We start from the raw sequence: 18076 nt of genomic DNA on the forward strand, positions 1-18076 counted from the left end.
CCGACCAGTCCACCACGGCTGAAGTGCCCTTGAGCAAGGCACCTAACCCCTCACTGCTCCCCGAGCGCCGCTGGTTGGGCAGGCAGCTCACTGCTCTGGGTTGTGTGATTCACCTCACTGTGTGTTCACTGTGTGCTGTGTGTTCACTAATTCGGTTGAATTGGGTTAAATGCAGAGAACTGAATTTCCCTCACGGGATAAAAAAAGTATATATTCTATTCTATTCTACCTAAAAATGCCCGTGCTGGCTTTACTGGCTCAAATAGCTGACCGATCAGCTTGTTACCTGTTCTAAGCAAACTGCTGGAAAAAATTGTATTTAGTCAGATACAATGTTACCTGTCACTGAACAACTTGACAAGCAACTACCAGCATGCTTACAGGGAAGGACACTCAACCTCCACAGCGCTCACGCAAATGACGGATGATTGGTTAAAAGATATGGATCAACAGAATATTGTTGGAGCAGTACTATTAGACTTTAGTGCTGCCTTTGATGTAATTGATCATAGCTTACTATTGAAAAAACTCAAGTGTTATGGCTTTACTCCATCTGCCATAGCATGGATAGAAAGTTATCTAACCAATAGACACAGAAAGTTATCTTTAATGGAAGCCTCTCAAATGCACAACATATACATTGTGGGATTCTGCAAGGTTCTTCACTTGGACCATTGCTCTTCTCCATTTTTACAAATGATCTCCCACTTGTTTGTAAGAAAGCCTGTGTGTCTATGTATGCAGATGATTCAACTCTCTATATGTCTGCACAAACAGTTGAGGAAATCACCTCAGCCCTCAACAAAGAGTTTCAGGTGGTTTTCAAATGGATCTCTGATAACAAACTTGTCCTGAACATATCTAAAACCAAGAGTATTGTATTTGGAACAAAACACTCATTAAGCTCTAAGCCCCAACTCAATTTAGTACTGAACAATGTTGCGGTTGAGCAAGTACAAGAAATAAAGCTCCTGGGTGTAAACTTAGACTGTAAACTGTCATGGTCAAGGCATATAGATTTATTGGCGCAAAAGATGGGGAGGAACATATCTGTAATCAAAAGATGCTCTTCCTTTTTAACACCTCATCTGACCAAACAGGTCCTACAAACCCTGGTCTTGTCACAGTTAGACTACTGTTCAGTGGTCTGGTCAGGTACCACAAAAATTAATCTAGGGAAGCTTCAGCGGGTACAAAATAGAGCAGCAAGGCTTGCCCTTAAATGCACACAGAGAGCCAATGTAAAAAACATGCATAACCAACTTTGCTGGCTGACAGTTGAGGCGAGGTTGAAAGCATCGCTTCTTTCTTTTATAAAGACCATAAATATACTAAACAAACCAGACTGTTTGTTTAGACAGCTCACACCTAGTTCCAATGTTCACACATACCCCACTAGACATGCTACTACAATTCCACTAATCAAAACAACACTGAAACAATGCACAGTGCTATGTAGAGCTATGGTTGAATGGAACTACCTCCCAGATCAGATATCAAAAATCCAGAGCAAAGTTAGTTTCAAAAAACAAGTAAAGCAGCACCTTATGGTTGATTGCACTAAATCCTAGTATGTACAGTAGCCTACTGGTTTTTATTAACTCACATGCACTTTTTCCTTTTTGTCACTTCATCTCTTGTTGAGGTTTGTCTGTGTTGTGTGTTGGTGGCTTAGTTAGTCATTATTTTTCTGTTTTTCTTTTATTTGTTTTTTTTTTTATATATATGTTGTCTTGTTGATTTCTTGTTTGTTATAGTGTGTGGACCCCAGGAAAAGTATTTTTATATCTGTTGTGTTGTATGTTGATTTCTTATTTGTATGTTGATTTTCTTGTCTATTATATGTTGTGTGTGGACCCCAGGAAGAGTAGCTGGTGCTTTTGCATCAGCTAATGGGGATCCAAATCAAATCAAATCAAATCAAATAATATATATATATATATATATATATATATATATATATATATATATATATATACAGTAGCCTAATAGATATATAGATATATATATATATATATATACAGTAGCCTAATAGATATATATATATATATATCTATACAGTAGCCTAATAGATGTATATATATCTATACAGCAGCCTAAGCCCCAGCGAGCTGGTGAAGAGTCCAGGTTACAGCACTGCTCCTGAGAGGCACCCACTGTGCTAAATGGTGTCCACACCTTGGAGATTTCACACAGACCAGCTCTGACAATGTCACTGAAAACATGAATCTTTATGTGTATGTGTAGGCTACGCGCGCGCGCGCGCGCGTGTGTGTGTGTGTTTAGATCGGTGCGCAAACACACAGAACTATGTGACAGTGTAACGGCAGGTAATCCCCAAACATGCGTCGACGGTACACACTCACCTCCACACCTGCTTAATCCTCTTCACACAAGGTTACCAGAACGAGTCCTGCAAATCGCAAGATTTCTGCAAGTTTAGGACGAGGAGCGCTCCTGTACAGTTACACTAAATCGACGTTTTGTAGGAAGAATTATTCCAAGTGTTGCCCCAACAGGTTTCGCTGTGGAAAAGACGCTCGTTACGACTTGCACCATTACCACGAATTCCTCAATCAATCATAAAAGACATTAGCCGTGTTGTCAACCAGCTGCCAGTGTTTATATTCTCCTTACGATCACTTTTCGGAAGTTTCCAAAGACTGGCTGCAGAACTGCGAATCATCAGGCGCTCGACTCGGTCCGAGAGACTAATCCATCTCAGCATGTGTGGGCGGAGCAGAGCCTAGTCACCACCAGGGGGCGCTGTTCAGATACCCAGAGACACGTCCGGACACTCGTGCTGAGCTAATAATTCATTACATCATGTTCACTATTACATCGAGATCACAATAAATCACAAAAGATTATTATTACTACCTCCGCTAAGGAGGTTATGTTTTCATCAGGGTTCATTTGTTTGTCAGTTTGTTTGCAAGATAACTCAAAAACATAGGCTATAGGCTATAGGCCTACATGGATTTTCATTAGCCTACATTTCCAGGAAAGGTCTGAAATGACCCAAGGAAGAGACAAGGCAACATTTTGGGAGTGATCCGGATCACCGTCTGGACACAGGAGGAGCATGGCAGAGGTCTTCTCTCAGAGTGCATTTTATTGTTGTTTATGTTCTGGCCTCTCCAAATCAGCTGCTTGGCCACTCTCAGAGTGGACAGTCATTAGCCAGAGCACGGGCAGGCCAACGGCTCTATTCCAGGAGTGGCTTGTGGAGATTAACCCTTTGCTCAAGGGATTACGTAATCCCCTAATCTGCGGCCTTCGGCAGTGTCTGCCTGTCTGTCCACTCCCAATAGACACACAGTGAGGTGCAGCAGTGCTGTTACCCACACACTACAGCCATTACCCATAATGCACCTCCACTACAGCCATTACCCATAATGCACCTCCACTACAGCCATTACCCATAAGGCACCTCCACTACAGCCATTACCCATGAGGCACCTCCACTACAGCCATTACCCATAATGCACCTCCACTAAGGCACCTCCACTACAGCCATTACCCATAAGGCACCTCCACTACAGCCATTACCCATAATGCACCTCCACTACAGCCATTACCCATGAGGCACCTCCACTACAGCCATTACCCATAAGGCACCTCCACTACAGCCATTACCCATAATGCACCTCCACTACAGCCATTACCCATGAGGCACCTCCACTACAGCCATTACCCATAAGGCACCTCCACTACAGCCATTACCCATAAGGCACCTCACCTACAGCCATTACCCATAAAGCACCTCCACTACAGCCATTACCCATAAAGCACCTCCACTACAGCCATTACCCATAAGGCACCTCCACTACAGCCATTACCCATGAGGCACCTCCACTACAGCCATTACCCATAAGGCACCTCCACTACAGCCATTACCCATGAGGCACCTCCACTACAGCCATTACCCATAATGCACCTCCACTAAGGCACCTCCACTACAGCCATTACCCATAAGGCACCTCCACTACAGCCATTACCCATAAGGCACCTCCACTACAGCCATTACCCATGAGGCACCTCCACTACAGCCATTACCCATAATGCACCTCCACTACAGCCATTACCCATAATGCACCTCCACTACAGCCATTACCCATGAGGCACCTCCACTACAGCCATTACCCATAAGGCACCTCTACTACAGCCATTACCCATAAGGCACCTCCACTACAGCCATTACCCATAAAGCACCTCTACTACAGCCATTACCCATAAGGCACCTCCACTACAGCCATTACCCATAAGGCACCTCCACTACAGCCATTACCCATAATGCACCTCCACTACAGCCATTACCCATAATGCACCTCCACTACAGCCATTACCCATGAGGCACCTCCACTACAGCCATTACCCATAAGGCACCTCCACTACAGCCATTACCCATAAGGCACCTCCACTACAGCCATTACCCATAAAGCACCTCTACTACAGCCATTACCCATAAGGCACCTCCACTACAGCCATTACCCATAAGGCACCTCCACTACAGCCATTACCCATAATGCACCTCCACTACAGCCATTACCCATAAGGCACCTCCACTACAGCCATTACCCATAAGGCACCTCCACTACAGCCATTACCCATAAGGCACCTCCACTACAGCCATTACCCATGAGGCACCTCCACTGGCCCACTAAAATATCAGCTCTTCAGTGCGTCCCGTCTGAACAGGTGTGTGGAGTTGTGCACACATGGGTGGACCGTAGAGGTAACCGTGACAACGGTGACATACGCTGACGGTTTTCAAAATCCCACACCAGCACAATGCGCCCTCAGATTTAGGCCTGCATCAGGTCTGGCAGTGCACAGCCAAGCCTGACGTTGCATTTGGCGACACCTGGTGGTAGTCCTCTGCCAGTAAGAGTGATTTGCAGATAGATGCATTTGTATCAAACATACTGAACGTTACCATGATCCGTCACCATGACACCAGCAGCTGCACACACACTTCCCCTTTTAAACAATTCCAAAATATACAAAGAAATAGAAAAAAAACAATTGAAATCAAAAGTAACCATAAATGTCCACTAGGGGACACTGTTGCAACCTGCAATACCATCATTCCTACAATAAGAGAACTTTTAAATTATTTTTATTTATTGACCACGGTTTTTATAAACAATTAAAATCACTTTGAAGTACAATAAAGCATTTGCTATACAAACCTTACTTTCAACTTCTAGGCCCCAACTTTCATACCCAATAATAAACCAATATTTCCTGCAGTATTTCCAGCAGCTCATTAACACTGAGGAGCAGCTTCTCTCTGCATTAACACTGAGGAGCAGCTTATTAACACTGAGGAGCAGCTTCTCTCATTAACACTGAGGAGCAGCTTCTCTCGGCATTAACACTGAGGAGCAGCTTATTAACACTGAGGAGCAGCTTCTCTCTGCATTAACACTGAGGAGCAGCTATTAACACTGAGGAGCAGCTTATTAACACTGAGGAGCAGCTTCTCTCTGCGTTAACACTGAGGAGCAGCTTCTCTCTGCGTGAGAGACTGGTGCCCACTTGTGTGTAGCTGCCCCTGTTCCTCTTCAATGAACCCAACTAAATGGGTGTACGCATTAGGTCAGATAGCACTACTGTAAAGATGTCATTACTACAGTATGTGTGTGTGTGTGTGTGTGTTACGTCAGATGGCACTACTGTAAAGATGTCATTACTACAGTATGTGTGTGTGTGTGTGTGTGTGTGTGTGTGTGTGTGTGTTACTGTACGTCAGATGACACTACTGTAAAGATGTCATTACTGTGTGTGTGTGTGTGTGTGTGTGTTACTGTACGTCAGATGGCACTACTGTAAAGATGTCATTACTATGTGTGTGTGTGTGTGTATGTTACGTCAGATGGCACTACTGTAAAGATGTCAATACTGTGTGTGTGTGTGTGTGTGTTACTGTACGTCAGATGGCACTACTGTAAAGATGTCATTACTGTGTGTGTGTGTGTGTGTGTGTGTGTTACTGTACGTCAGATGGCATTACTGTAAATATGTCATTACTATGTGTGTATGTGTGTGTGACTGTGTGTGTGTGTTACGTCAGATGGCACTACTGTGAAAATTTCAAAGAAGTGACATCATGTTTAGTTTAGGTTCCTCATATTGGCCTGCCATAGGTCCAGTATAGATGATACTGCACTAACAGCCACAGCCTGCCATACTGTTTATTGTTTATTGTTTACTGTAGCTCCAGTACGTGATGAAGCCTTCACTAACAGCATGCTGTAGCTCCAGTACGTGATGAAGCCTTCACTAACAGCATGCTGTAGCTCATAACGTGATGAAGCCTTCACTAACAGCATGCTGTAGCTCATAACGTGATGAAGCCTTCACTAACAGCATGCTGTAGCTCATAACGTGATGAAGCCTTCACTAACAGCCTGCTGTAGCTCCAGTACGTGATGAAGCCTTCACTAACAGCCTGCTGTAGCTCATAACGTGATGAAGCCTTCACTAACAGCATGCTGTAGCTCCAGTACGTGATGAAGCCTTCACTAACAGCATGCTGTAGCTCCAGTACGTGATGAAGCCTTCACTAACAGCATGCTGTAGCTCATAACGTGATGAAGCCTTCACTAACAGCCTGCTGTAGCTCCAGTACGTGATGAAGCCTTCACTAACAGCATGCTGTAACTCATAACGTGATGAAGCCTTCACTAACAGCCTGCTGTAACTCATAACGTGATGAAGCCTTCACTAACAGCCTGCTGTAGATCCAGTATGTGATGAAGCCTTCACTAACAGCCTGCTGTAGCTCCAGTACGTGATGAAGCCTTCACTAACAGCCTGCTGTAGCTCCAGTACGTGATGAAGCCTTCACTAACAGCCTGCTGTAGCTCATAACGTGATGAAGCCTTCACTAACAGCCTCCCATGCTATATAGGTCCAGTACGTGATGAAGCCTTCACTAACAGCCTGCTGTAGCTCATAACGTGATGAAGCCTTCACTAACAGCATGCTATATAGGTCCAGTACGTGATGAAGCCTTCACTAACAGCATGCTATATAGGTCCAGTACGTGATGAAGCCTTCACTAACAGCATGCTGTAGCTCCATACGTGATGAAGCCTTCACTAACAGCATGCTATATAGGTCCAGTACGTGATGAAGCCTTCACTAACAGCCTGCTGTAGCTCCAGTACGTGATGAAGCCTTCACTAACAGCCTGCTGTAGCTCATAACGTGATGAAGCCTTCACTAACAGCATGCTGTAGCTCATAACGTGATGAAGCCTTCACTAACAGCATGCTATATAGGTCCAGTACGTGATGAAGCCTTCACTAACAGCATGCTGTAGCTCCAGTACGTGATGAAGCCTTCACTAACAGCATGCTGTAGCTCCATACGTGATGAAGCCTTCACTAACAGCCTGCTGTAGCTCATAACGTGATGAAGCCTTCACTAACAGCATGCTATATAGGTCCAGTACGTGATGAAGCCTTCACTAACAGCATGCTATATAGGTCCAGTACGTGATGAAGCCTTCACTAACAGCATGCTATATAGGTCCAGTACGTGATGAAGCCTTCACTAACAGCATGCTGTAGCTCCAGTACGTGATGAAGCCTTCACTAACAGCCTGCTGTAGCTCATAACGTGATGAAGCCTTCACTAACAGCCTGCTGTAGCTCATAACGTGATGAAGCCTTCACTAACAGCATGCTGTAGCTCATAACGTGATGAAGCCTTCACTAACAGCCTGCTGTAGCTCATAACGTGATGAAGCCTTCACTAACAGCATGCTATATAGGTCCAGTACGTGATGAAGCCTTCACTAACAGCATGCTATATAGGTCCAGTACGTGATGAAGCCTTCACTAACAGCATGCTGTAGCTCCAGTACGTGATGAAGCCTTCACTAACAGCCTGCTGTAGCTCATAACGTGATGAAGCCTTCACTAACAGCCTGCTGTAGCTCATAACGTGATGAAGCCTTCACTAACAGCATGCTGTAGCTCATAACGTGATGAAGCCTTCACTAACAGCCTGCTGTAGCTCATAACGTGATGAAGCCTTCACTAACAGCATGCTATATAGGTCCAGTACGTGATGAAGCCTTCACTAACAGCATGCTATATAGGTCCAGTACGTGATGAAGCCTTCACTAACAGCATGCTATATAGGTCCAGTACGTGATGAAGCCTTCACTAACAGGCTACCATGCTATATAGGTCCAGTATGTGATGAAGCCTTCACTAACAGGCTGCCATGCTATATAGGTCCAGTACGTGATGAAGCCTTCACTAACAGCCTGCTGTAGCTCCAGTACGTGATGAAGCCTTCACTAACAGGCTGCCATGCTATATAGGTCCAGTACGTGATACCGCACTAAAGCCATCAGCTGCAGCAACAGTGCTGTGGTCTTACATCATGCAACAGACGTTTCCAGCATTCCAGAACTTGTAGGAGGGATTTGGTGCCGGTCTCGGTGACTTCTCAGGAAAAACTGTTGCACTGAAAGCAACATTCAGTAAAGCTCAGGATATTTCTGAAAACATCCCAAAGTCGAGAACAGACAGTATATTTCAGTGTTTAAATTCAAGTTCTAGGTGTACACGGAAGAGGACGACACTAAGTGACGGACGCTAATATGTGACATGAACATAACATGATCACATGAACACGGTACTCATATTGAACACAACATGATCACATGAACTCGGTACTCATATTGAACACAACATGATCACATGAACTCGGTACTCATATTGAACACAACATGATCACATGAACTCGGTACTCATATTGAACACAACATGATCACATGAACTCGGTACTCATATTGAACATAACATGATCACATGAACTCGGTACTCATATTGAACATAACATGAACTCGGTACTCATATTGAACATAACATGATAACATGAACACGGTACTCATATTGCGTCATATGAAATGAGGCAGTGACATCAGCTACGTCCATATGAAATGGGGTCTCAGGGACATCAGCTGCATCCATGTGAAATGGGGTCTCAGGGACATGGCGGGTATTTTCCCACAGTGTCATGACTCATGACTCATATATCATCTGGCCCCTCCCCCGGTCACTGCTGCACAGCTACACCAGGGGGCCAGTGAGTGCACGGAGGAAGTGCGCGGCGGAAGCACATCCTGTTCACTGGACAAGGACTGACCAGCATACACTCTGGGTCTGGACAAGCAGCGCAGCTTTGACATTGTCCCAGAAATATCACTGTGATCTCATTTCCTCAGAGAAACACACATACACTAACAAAGACAGGCATACACTACTGTCTAGGTCAAACACACACACACACACACACACACACACACGCACACACACACTTAGAGGAAGACAGAGGGAGGAAGGACAGAGTGAGAGAGAGAGCAAGAGTGAGAGAAAGGAGGAGAGACAGAGAGAAAGAGAGAGAGAGCAAGAGTGAGAGAGCAAAGACAGAGAGAAAGAGAGAGAGCAAGAGTGAAGGAGAGGAGGAGAGACAGAGAGCAAGAATGAGAGAGCAATAGAGCAAGAGAGGAAGAGAGAGAGAAAGAGAGAGAGCAAGAATGAGAGAGGAAGAGAGAGAGAAAGATGCTCCGTACACAGTGGACATTGTCAGAGCTGCTCAATAGCTGGATGTGCTCTGCATCATTAGGAGTCCTTCCAACAAACAGAGTAGAGGCTTCATTCACACGCTCATGTGTCCCAATTAAACATTTCAAACACATTGGCTTGTCCCAAACAGCCATTTCAAACACACGCTCATTTGTCCCAATTAAACATTTCAAACACATTCGTTTGTCCCAAACTGCCATTTCAAACACATTGGTTTGTCCCAAACTGCCATTTCAAACACAAACACTTGAGGTGCAATACAGCTGCTAAGTTGCATTAAGTTGCATTCCAGCAGCTGGTTCTTACGGACGGTGCTCCAGTGCCCTGTGTGTGTTTTAATAAACAAAGACGGCTTAACAAGTGTGTGCGCGTGACGTCTCACCCCTGTGGGGAGGTCAGGGCAGGTTCGGTCTCGTCTGCGTATCCCCCTTCAGATCAAATGGCGCCCTGCGGCAGCCTCAGACGTGGCAGGGTGGGGGAAGGGTGGAACAAAGGGTGGAGAGAGGCTTCCTGCTCCACCTCTGCAGTTCTACAGAGGACCCTGGGTTATTATGGTCTGCGTACCTCACTTGCTACTCAACTAATAAGTAATAGCCTGGTGCTCACCAGAGACTAAATGCAGTGTGGTGTCTGGTCGCAGTGCAGTGTTCAGACAGCCGTAACCTCAAACTCTGATGCTTATATAAAGTGAATGGCAACAACTGAGAGACATTAAAACGTTGACAAACATTACAAAGACCACTTGTACATTTCTAAAAAAAGGAATTTAACAGAAAAAGGAACTTAACAGAAAAAGGTATTTTCAGTTCAAATGAAACTTTGGTTCTGAGAGGACCCAGTCAGGCTTTAGGACCAGGGGGGCACCACGGGTGGGGTTTCCCAGGCAACTGGACACCGTGGGAGGGGCTAGTCCTCCATACGTGCAGAACTAAAGGAATTCATCTTCACATTTCTGCCCCAACTTCCAGAATTCTCCTCATCTCCTCATCCCAGTGTCCAGATTGAGGAGGAACCCACCCTGTGAGGAGCTGGCTGCAGGAGACCCAGGGAGTCTGAGGAAGTGAAAGGTAAGAGATCTGCTTCATCATTGGCTTCAACTTGGAAAAGGCATTCCGCACTGAGGTGTGGCAGAGCTATGCGGCTCTGGTCAGATATTCCAGATTTCTGTTCAAAAGTTTAGAAATGCTAATAAGTTAAGACATACATGCTGGTCAACCTCAAAAGGATACGTGGCATCTGTTGAGGAGCAGATGGGGTCTTATTAGCAGACATAGTAAAGTAAAACATTCTATTTGCTTTTTTTCCAAAAGGTTCTTAATTCATTTTCTCATTTACCTAAACCCTACTGTATGTGCTAACTAGCGGGGTGTACCTAAACCCTACTGTATGTGCTAACTAGCGGGGTGGGTTCTACACTGAGAACAGTTCTCTGCCCCGGCATCTCCTCAGAAACATCATGTATTATTAGGCCAAAGCTGGAGCCAAATCCACGATGGGACCCCCTTCTGCTTCCTGCGAGGCCTAAGTATAGAGTGATTGGCTATTCATTTACAACCGGGGAATAACTGTTTCAGATCATCTGGCTATTCATTTACAACATGGGGAATAACTGTTTCAGGTCATCTGGCTAAGCTCTTTCACAGCTTGTAGGCCTGCAGGAATTCAAAAGGAATCACTGGTATGCTGTGAACTCATGTGCATCATGTGAGTTAGTTTAGGCTTTTCACTGCAGAGAAAGATCACCGTGTGTCTGTTGTGACGGAGGGCCAGTTGTGGCATGTCAGAGGCAGCCCACAGCCCACAGCCAGGGCAGCAGCTCCTTCAATGGCCTGACTGGTCCCTGCATTAGTTCCTTTACCACAGATGCTCCCTTAAGGGTGTGAGAGACAGAGCGTGTGTGTGTGTGTGTGTGTGAGAGAGGGGGGTGGGGGGTTGGGGGAGGAGTGGAGAGAGGAGCTTTGTGATTGAATTACAGTGCAGTATCACTTACAAGGACTCACAAATGGCCTCAAACAAAACCAACTGACTTCAGGCAATGTTCCCATTCAGACTTTATTAACTAGGGGACTGTTCCCATTCAGACTTGACTAGCTGGTGCTGATGTGGCACTTCTGTACTGGGCCCTGGTAACTGTTGGCCTTAGTTACCGTTGTCTTGGAGTCTCTCCATCAGCATGGCAGCTCTATAATTACAGGGCATTCTGCAGAGGATCTGAAATAAAGCTTACGAGAGTCCTAGGGCTGAGGGTTACCATGACAACATAATCATGGACACTGAGAATTGAAAAAGCAAAATCGTACAAAAAGAACATTTTAGCATACAAATAAACTGAGTGTGTTTCTTACACACCATCGTTATCATAGCAACTCTGTTCAGCTAATAGACATTTGAACACACCATATTTGGAGTACTGGTACAAATGTTTGTGTTAAACATAGATGTGCTTCGTTCTGGCCCATAAACCTAAACACACACGGAATTTGGAATAGCAGTCAGTGCAGCTGCTGTTGCATGTGTGTGTGTTCCCACCTGTTTGATACAGTTTATGGTCCCACAGCAGCATGTATGTGAAGGGTGTTCTCCTGTTTGATGCAGTTTATGGTCCCACAGCAGCATGTATGTGATGGGTCTTCTCCTGTTTGATGCAGTTTATGGTCCCACAGCTCACCCACTGATAGCAGCATGTACTGTATGTGATGGGTCTTCTCCTGTTTGATGCAGTTTATGGTCCCACAGCAGCATGTACGTGAAGAGTCTCCTGCTGTTGGGCCTGTTGGTCCTCATGGTCAACGGCGCTGTGAAGAAACCAGCCGCTGCTCAGAAGAAAGCAGCCGCCACCAGCGCTGAGAAGAAGGCCCCTGCAGTGGACAAGAAGCCCGCCACAGCCACTACTGACAAGAAGGCCCCTGCAGTGGAGAAGAAGCCCGCCACAGCCACTACTGAGAAGAAGGCCCCTGCAGTGGACAAGAAGCCCGCCACAGCCACTACTGAGAAGAAGGACGCCTCGGCTGCAGACAACAAGGGTGGAGCTGAGAAGAAGGAGCAGAAAAAGGAGAAGAAGGAGGAGAAGAAGGAGGAGAAGAAGGAGGAGGAGAAGGAGGAGGAGAAGCCTCTGAGCAGTCATGCGTCCATCCTGGCGGAGAGCAGCGTGGGTCTGGCCTTCAGCCTCTACCAGAACATGGCGAAGGAGCAGAGCGGCGAGAACATCCTCATCTCCCCCGTGGTGGTGGCCAACGCGCTGGGGCTGGTGGCGCTCGGCGGGAAGTCCTCCACGGCCTCTCAGGTGCGCGCGGTCCTCAGCAGCGACCGCGTGAAGGATGAGCATCTGCACGCCGGGCTGGCCGAGCTCCTGACGGAGGTGAGCGACACGGCGCAGCGCAACGGCACCTGGAAGATCAGCGGCCGCCTCTACGGGCCCAGCTCCGTCACCTTCTCCGACAGCTTCGTCAAGGGCAGCAAGAAGCACTACAACTTCGAGCACTCCAAGATCAACTTCCGCGACAAGCGCAGCGCAGTCAACTCCATCAACGAGTGGGCAGCCAAGTCCACTGACGGAAAGCTTCCGGAAGTTACCAAGGACGTTGACAAGACGGACGGAGCCATGATCGTCAACGCCATGTTCTATAAACGTAAGCTCTCTTTGGTCCAACAGCTAACCCATCAGGACTCTGTGCCTATGAAGGTGTTTTGATGAGAAATCTAATAAGAATATGTTCATTATAATTACACATAGCTGTGAATAGAAAAGTTCTTTAACTATTACTAACTATAACTAACTGTAAGTACTACTTATGATAACACATGACTGTTAACCCGTATAAGATGTTATGAAAACACATGACGGCTAACCCAAATAAGATGTTATGATAACACACGACTGCTAACCCAAATAAGATGTTATGATAATGCGACTGCTAACTCAAATAAGATGTTATGATAACACGACTGTTGCCCCAAATAAGATGTTATGATAACGCGACTGCTAACCCAAATAAGATGTTATGATAATGCGACTGCTAACCCAAATAAGATGTTATGATAACACGACTGCTAACCCAAATAAGATGTTATGATAACACACGACTGCTAACCCAAATAAGATGTTATGATAACACGACTGCTAACCCAAATAAGATGTTATGATAACACACGACTGCTAACTCAAATAAGATGTTATGATAACACACGACTGCTAACTCAAATAAGATGTTATGATAACACGACTGCTAACCCAAATAAGATGTTATGATAATGGGACTGCTAACCCAAATAAGATGTTATGATAACACATGACTGCTAACCCAAATAAGATGTTATGATAACGCGACTGCTAACCCAAATAAGATGTTATGATAACGCGACTGCTAACCCAATTAAGATGTTATGATAACGCGACTGCTAACCCAAATAAGATGTTATGATAACGCGACTGCTAACCCAATTAAGATGTTATGATAACGCGACTGCTAACCCAAATAAGATGTTATGATAACACGACTGCTGACCCAAATAAGATGTTCTAATAACACGACTGCTAACCCAAATAAGATGTTATGATAACACACGACTGCTAACCCAAATAAGATGTTATGATAATGCGACTGCTAACCCAAATAAGATGTTATGATAACGCGACTGCTAACCCAAATAAGATGTTATGATAACACGACTGCTAACCCAAATAAGATGTTATGATAACACACGACTGCTAACCCAAATAAGATGTTATGATAATGCGACTGCTAACCCAAATAAGATGTTATGATAACGCGACTGCTAACCCAAATAAGATGTTATGATAACACGACTGCTAACCCAAATAAGATGTTATGATAAGGCGACTGCTAACTCAAATAAGATGTTATGATAACGCGACTGCTAACCCAAATAAGATGTTATGATAACGCGACTGTTGCTCCACAGCCCACTGGGACGAGCAGTTTCACCAGAAGATGGTGGACAACCGCGGCTTCCTCGTGAACCGCAATCTGAAACTCTCCCTTCCCATGATGCACCGCACTGGTGAGTCACATGACCACACAGAATCCATTTCCTGAACGCTGGAGATCTGAGAGTTGGCTGATCCTCTGCTAATCTCCCGATAAAGCCACTTCAAAGCTCTTTGTGTTTTCACGTCACTCCGCAGGTATGTACGGCTTCCACGAGGACACCGAGAACAAGCTGTTCGTGCTGAACATGCCCCTGGCCCACAGGAAGTCGTCTCTGGTGCTGCTCATGTCCTACCACGTGGAGCCCCTGGAGCGGCTCGAGAAGCTGCTGACGCGCGCACAACTGGACTCCTGGATGAGCAAGCTGAAGGACACAGCTGTGGCCGTGTCTCTCCCCAAAACCAGCATTGAAGTCAGCCACAACCTCCAGGTAACACCGCCACAACCTCCAGGTAACGTGCATGCATGTTTAGATGAAACAGCCACAACCTCCAGGTAACGCCGCCACAACCTCCAGGTAGCACCGCCTCAAACGCAGAGCATGTGTCATCTGAACATTCCCCAAGTGTGTAAAACACGTCCATACCCTTATATGCAGAGCATGTTCCATCTGAACATTCCCCAAGTGTGTAAAACACGTCGTCCATACCCTCATATGCAGAGCATGTTTCATCTGAACATTCCCCAAGTGTGTAAAACGCATCCATACCCTTATATGCAGAGCATGTTTCATCTGAACATTCCCCAAGTGTGTAAAACACGTCGTCCATACCCTCATATGCAGAACGTTTCATCTGAACATTCCCCAAGTGTGTAATTTCTCTTTAAATGTGACCTTTGACCTGTGCAGAAGCCCCTGGGCGAGCTGGGCGTGACGGACGCGGTGGACAAGGCCAAGGCCGACCTGTCGCTCATCTCAGGTGAGAAGGACCTGTACCTGTCCAGTGTGCTGCACGCCGCGGCCATGGAGTGGGGAACCGAGGGGAACCCTGCGGACCACAGCATCTACAGCACCGACAAGCTGCGGAACCCACGGCTCTTCTACGCAGACCACCCCTTCCTCTTCCTCGTCAAGGACAACAAGAGTGGCGCCATCCTCTTCATCGGCAGAATGCTCCGACCCAAAGGAGACATCATGAGAGATGAGCTATAACCTCGGGGGGGTGTGTGTGTGTGGTGTGTGTGTGTGTGTGTGAGAGAGAGTGTGTGTGTGCATGTGTGTGTGTGTTTGTGTGAGTGAGTGTGTGTGTGTGTTTGTGTGTGCGTGTATGTGTGTGTGTGAGTCTATGTGTGCATGTGTGCGTGCATGAGTGAGTGAGTGAGTGAGTGAGTGAGTGCGTGCGTGCGTGCGTGCGTGCGTGCATGTTTTATAAGAAAGAGAGAAGGGAGCAGAACACTTGCCCAGCATAGTGAGCAGGAGGAACACCATGCTTATCAGCACAGTGAGCAGGAGGAACACCAGGAGGAACACCATGCTTATCAGCAGGAGGAACACCATGCTTATCAGCAGGAGGAACACCATGCTTATATTAAGTATGCTTATATTAAGTATGCTCCACAGCTAGTGTAGGCATTCCTCTCTGCAGGGCTGAAACTCCAACTGAATGGTGCAAACCAATGTCGCTGTAAAACGCAAACCTGTTCAGTTTTGGGGAATGTAATGAGGGTCCTCCATTACCTGTTGAAGTGAAGACCACTTGACATGGTGTTGAGATCAGGGTTGCCCATGTTAAGTGAAGACCATATGACATGGTGTTGAGATCAGGGTTGCCCATGTTAAGTGAAGACCACTGGACATGGTGTTGAGATCAGGGTTGCCCATGTTAAGTGAAGACCACTGGACATGGTGTTGAGATCAGGGTTGCCCATGTTAAGTGAAGACCACTGGACATGGTGTTGAGATCAGGGTTGCCCATGTTAAACCATTCCATGCCGACATAACCCAGCTGCACTGATGCAACCTGTTTTTCTTGCTTTAAAAAGCGCAACAAAGAAAATCTTCAAGGCCTTTCATGAAATAAGTTTGTTCACATGTTTCAATAGTGTGAGAACACTGAAAGAGTTGTTACCATGTTTTTCCAATAAAAGATTAAACAAAACACAATTATCCACTTTCTTTTAACTTAAACTAAACTTCCATATGTTTAATGTGTTTTTCTTACATACATTTTAATGTTTTTTTTTTAGTATAACACTAAACACAACTACAGTTACTAGTGCACAACTACAGTTACTAGTGCACAACTACAGTTATTAGTGCACAACTACAGTTATAGTGCACAACTACAGTTACTAGTGCACAACTACAGTTACTAGTGCATAACTACAGTTATTAGTGCACAACTAGTTACTAGTGCACAACTACATAACTAATGCTGTAGAGCGGGTCTCCAACTGGGCAGCAGACAACACACACACACACACACACACACACACACACACACACACACACACACACACACACACACACACACACACACACACACACACACACTACATACTACAACTACATAACTGAAGAGCGGGTCTGTAACTGGGCAGGTGTGAGCGTGGCAGGACCAGGCTAGACTGGGCCACATCCACACCCTATCACTTCATTCATGTGCAGCAGACAAGAGTCTGCACACACACACACACACACGTAAACACACAAGAGATCGCATACACACTCTCACACCCACACCCACACACTCACCCACCCACCCCCCCACACACACACACACACATACACAAAAGATCGCATACACACTCTCTCTCACACACACACACACACACACACCCACGAACACACACACACACACACACACACATACACACTCCCTCACACACACACGAGATTGCATATACACAGACAGACACGCACACACACACACACACACACACACACACACACACACACACACACACACAAGAGATTGCACACACACACACACACACACACTAAAATATGAGAGAGACACACACACATGAGATCGCCATCCCTGGAATGCACACATCAGATAAGAGGAGATCAGACTAAGTGTGAGTTTCAATTACACACATAAGGCAACACACACACACACACACACACACACATACTGTACAGACATAGGCAACACACATAGGGCAATACACATACACACATATTGTAGGGCAACACACATACACAAATAGGGCAACAGTGCTTCATTTTGCAGGATATTATGAGCTATTTGAGTGTGTGGTTTTGTGAGTTGTGTTGAGTATTTTGATAAAAAAAAAAAACCCAGCTTAGTTTGCAAAATGGTCTTTCAGCAATTCCTTACCCACCACAATGGTATATATTTAGTGGGAAGGGTGAAGTTTGTCCCAGCAAAAAGTTGCCCTCACCTAAAGGGTTAGCCTAATGGTCATCAGTAGTTGCCCTCACCTAAAGGGTTAGCCTAATGATCATCAGTAGTTGCCCTCACCTAAAGGGTTAGCCTAATGATCATCAGTAGTTGCCCTCACCTAAAGGGTTAGCCTAATGATCATCAGTAATTGCCCTCACCTAAA

General features: G+C 45.7%; 2 protein-coding genes across 3 annotated transcripts in view; one reads left to right on the forward strand and one right to left on the reverse strand.

Annotated features, from left to right (window-relative positions):
- gdpd5a (glycerophosphodiester phosphodiesterase domain containing 5a) overlaps window positions 1–2684 on the reverse strand; it is a 72231-nt gene extending 69547 nt beyond the window's left edge. The window contains exon 1 of the mRNA XM_062535880.1: window positions 2367–2684. The gene's annotated coding sequence lies outside the window, so the exon portion shown is untranslated. The remainder of the gene's footprint in view (window positions 1–2366) is intronic.
- Window positions 2685–10529: 7845 nt separating this feature from the next.
- LOC134079801 (serpin H1-like) lies at window positions 10530–16656 on the forward strand. Of its 2 annotated transcripts, none has more exons than XM_062535882.1 (5): window positions 10530–10681; window positions 12336–13243; window positions 14538–14636; window positions 14761–14993; window positions 15414–16656. In XM_062535882.1, the coding sequence occupies exons 2-5, from the start codon at window positions 12355–12357 to the stop codon at window positions 15714–15716; spliced, it is 1524 nt and encodes a 507-aa protein (XP_062391866.1). In that variant the 5' UTR covers window positions 10530–10681; window positions 12336–12354; the 3' UTR covers window positions 15717–16656. The 2 variants fall into 2 exon arrangements, with proteins under 2 accessions (XP_062391866.1, XP_062391865.1); XM_062535881.1 differs by having other exon boundaries at window positions 12351–13243.
- Window positions 16657–18076: the final 1420 nt, after the last annotated feature.

Source organism: Sardina pilchardus, chromosome 5 (assembly GCF_963854185.1).
Source record: "Sardina pilchardus chromosome 5, fSarPil1.1, whole genome shotgun sequence".
NCBI classification, from domain to species: Eukaryota; Metazoa; Chordata; class Actinopteri; order Clupeiformes; family Clupeidae; genus Sardina; species Sardina pilchardus.

Bases quoted from the DNA above. Each gene is read 5' to 3' on its own strand.
- LOC134079801 (XM_062535882.1), top strand. From the start codon at position 12,355: ATGTACGTGAAGAGTCTCCTGCTGTTGGGCCTGTTGGTCCTCATGGTC. The intron at 13,244-14,537 runs GTAAGCTCTCTT...GTTGCTCCACAG, and splicing joins CAACGCCATGTTCTATAAAC to CCCACTGGGACGAGCAGTTT. The intron at 14,994-15,413 runs GTAACACCGCCA...TGACCTGTGCAG, and splicing joins AAGTCAGCCACAACCTCCAG to AAGCCCCTGGGCGAGCTGGG.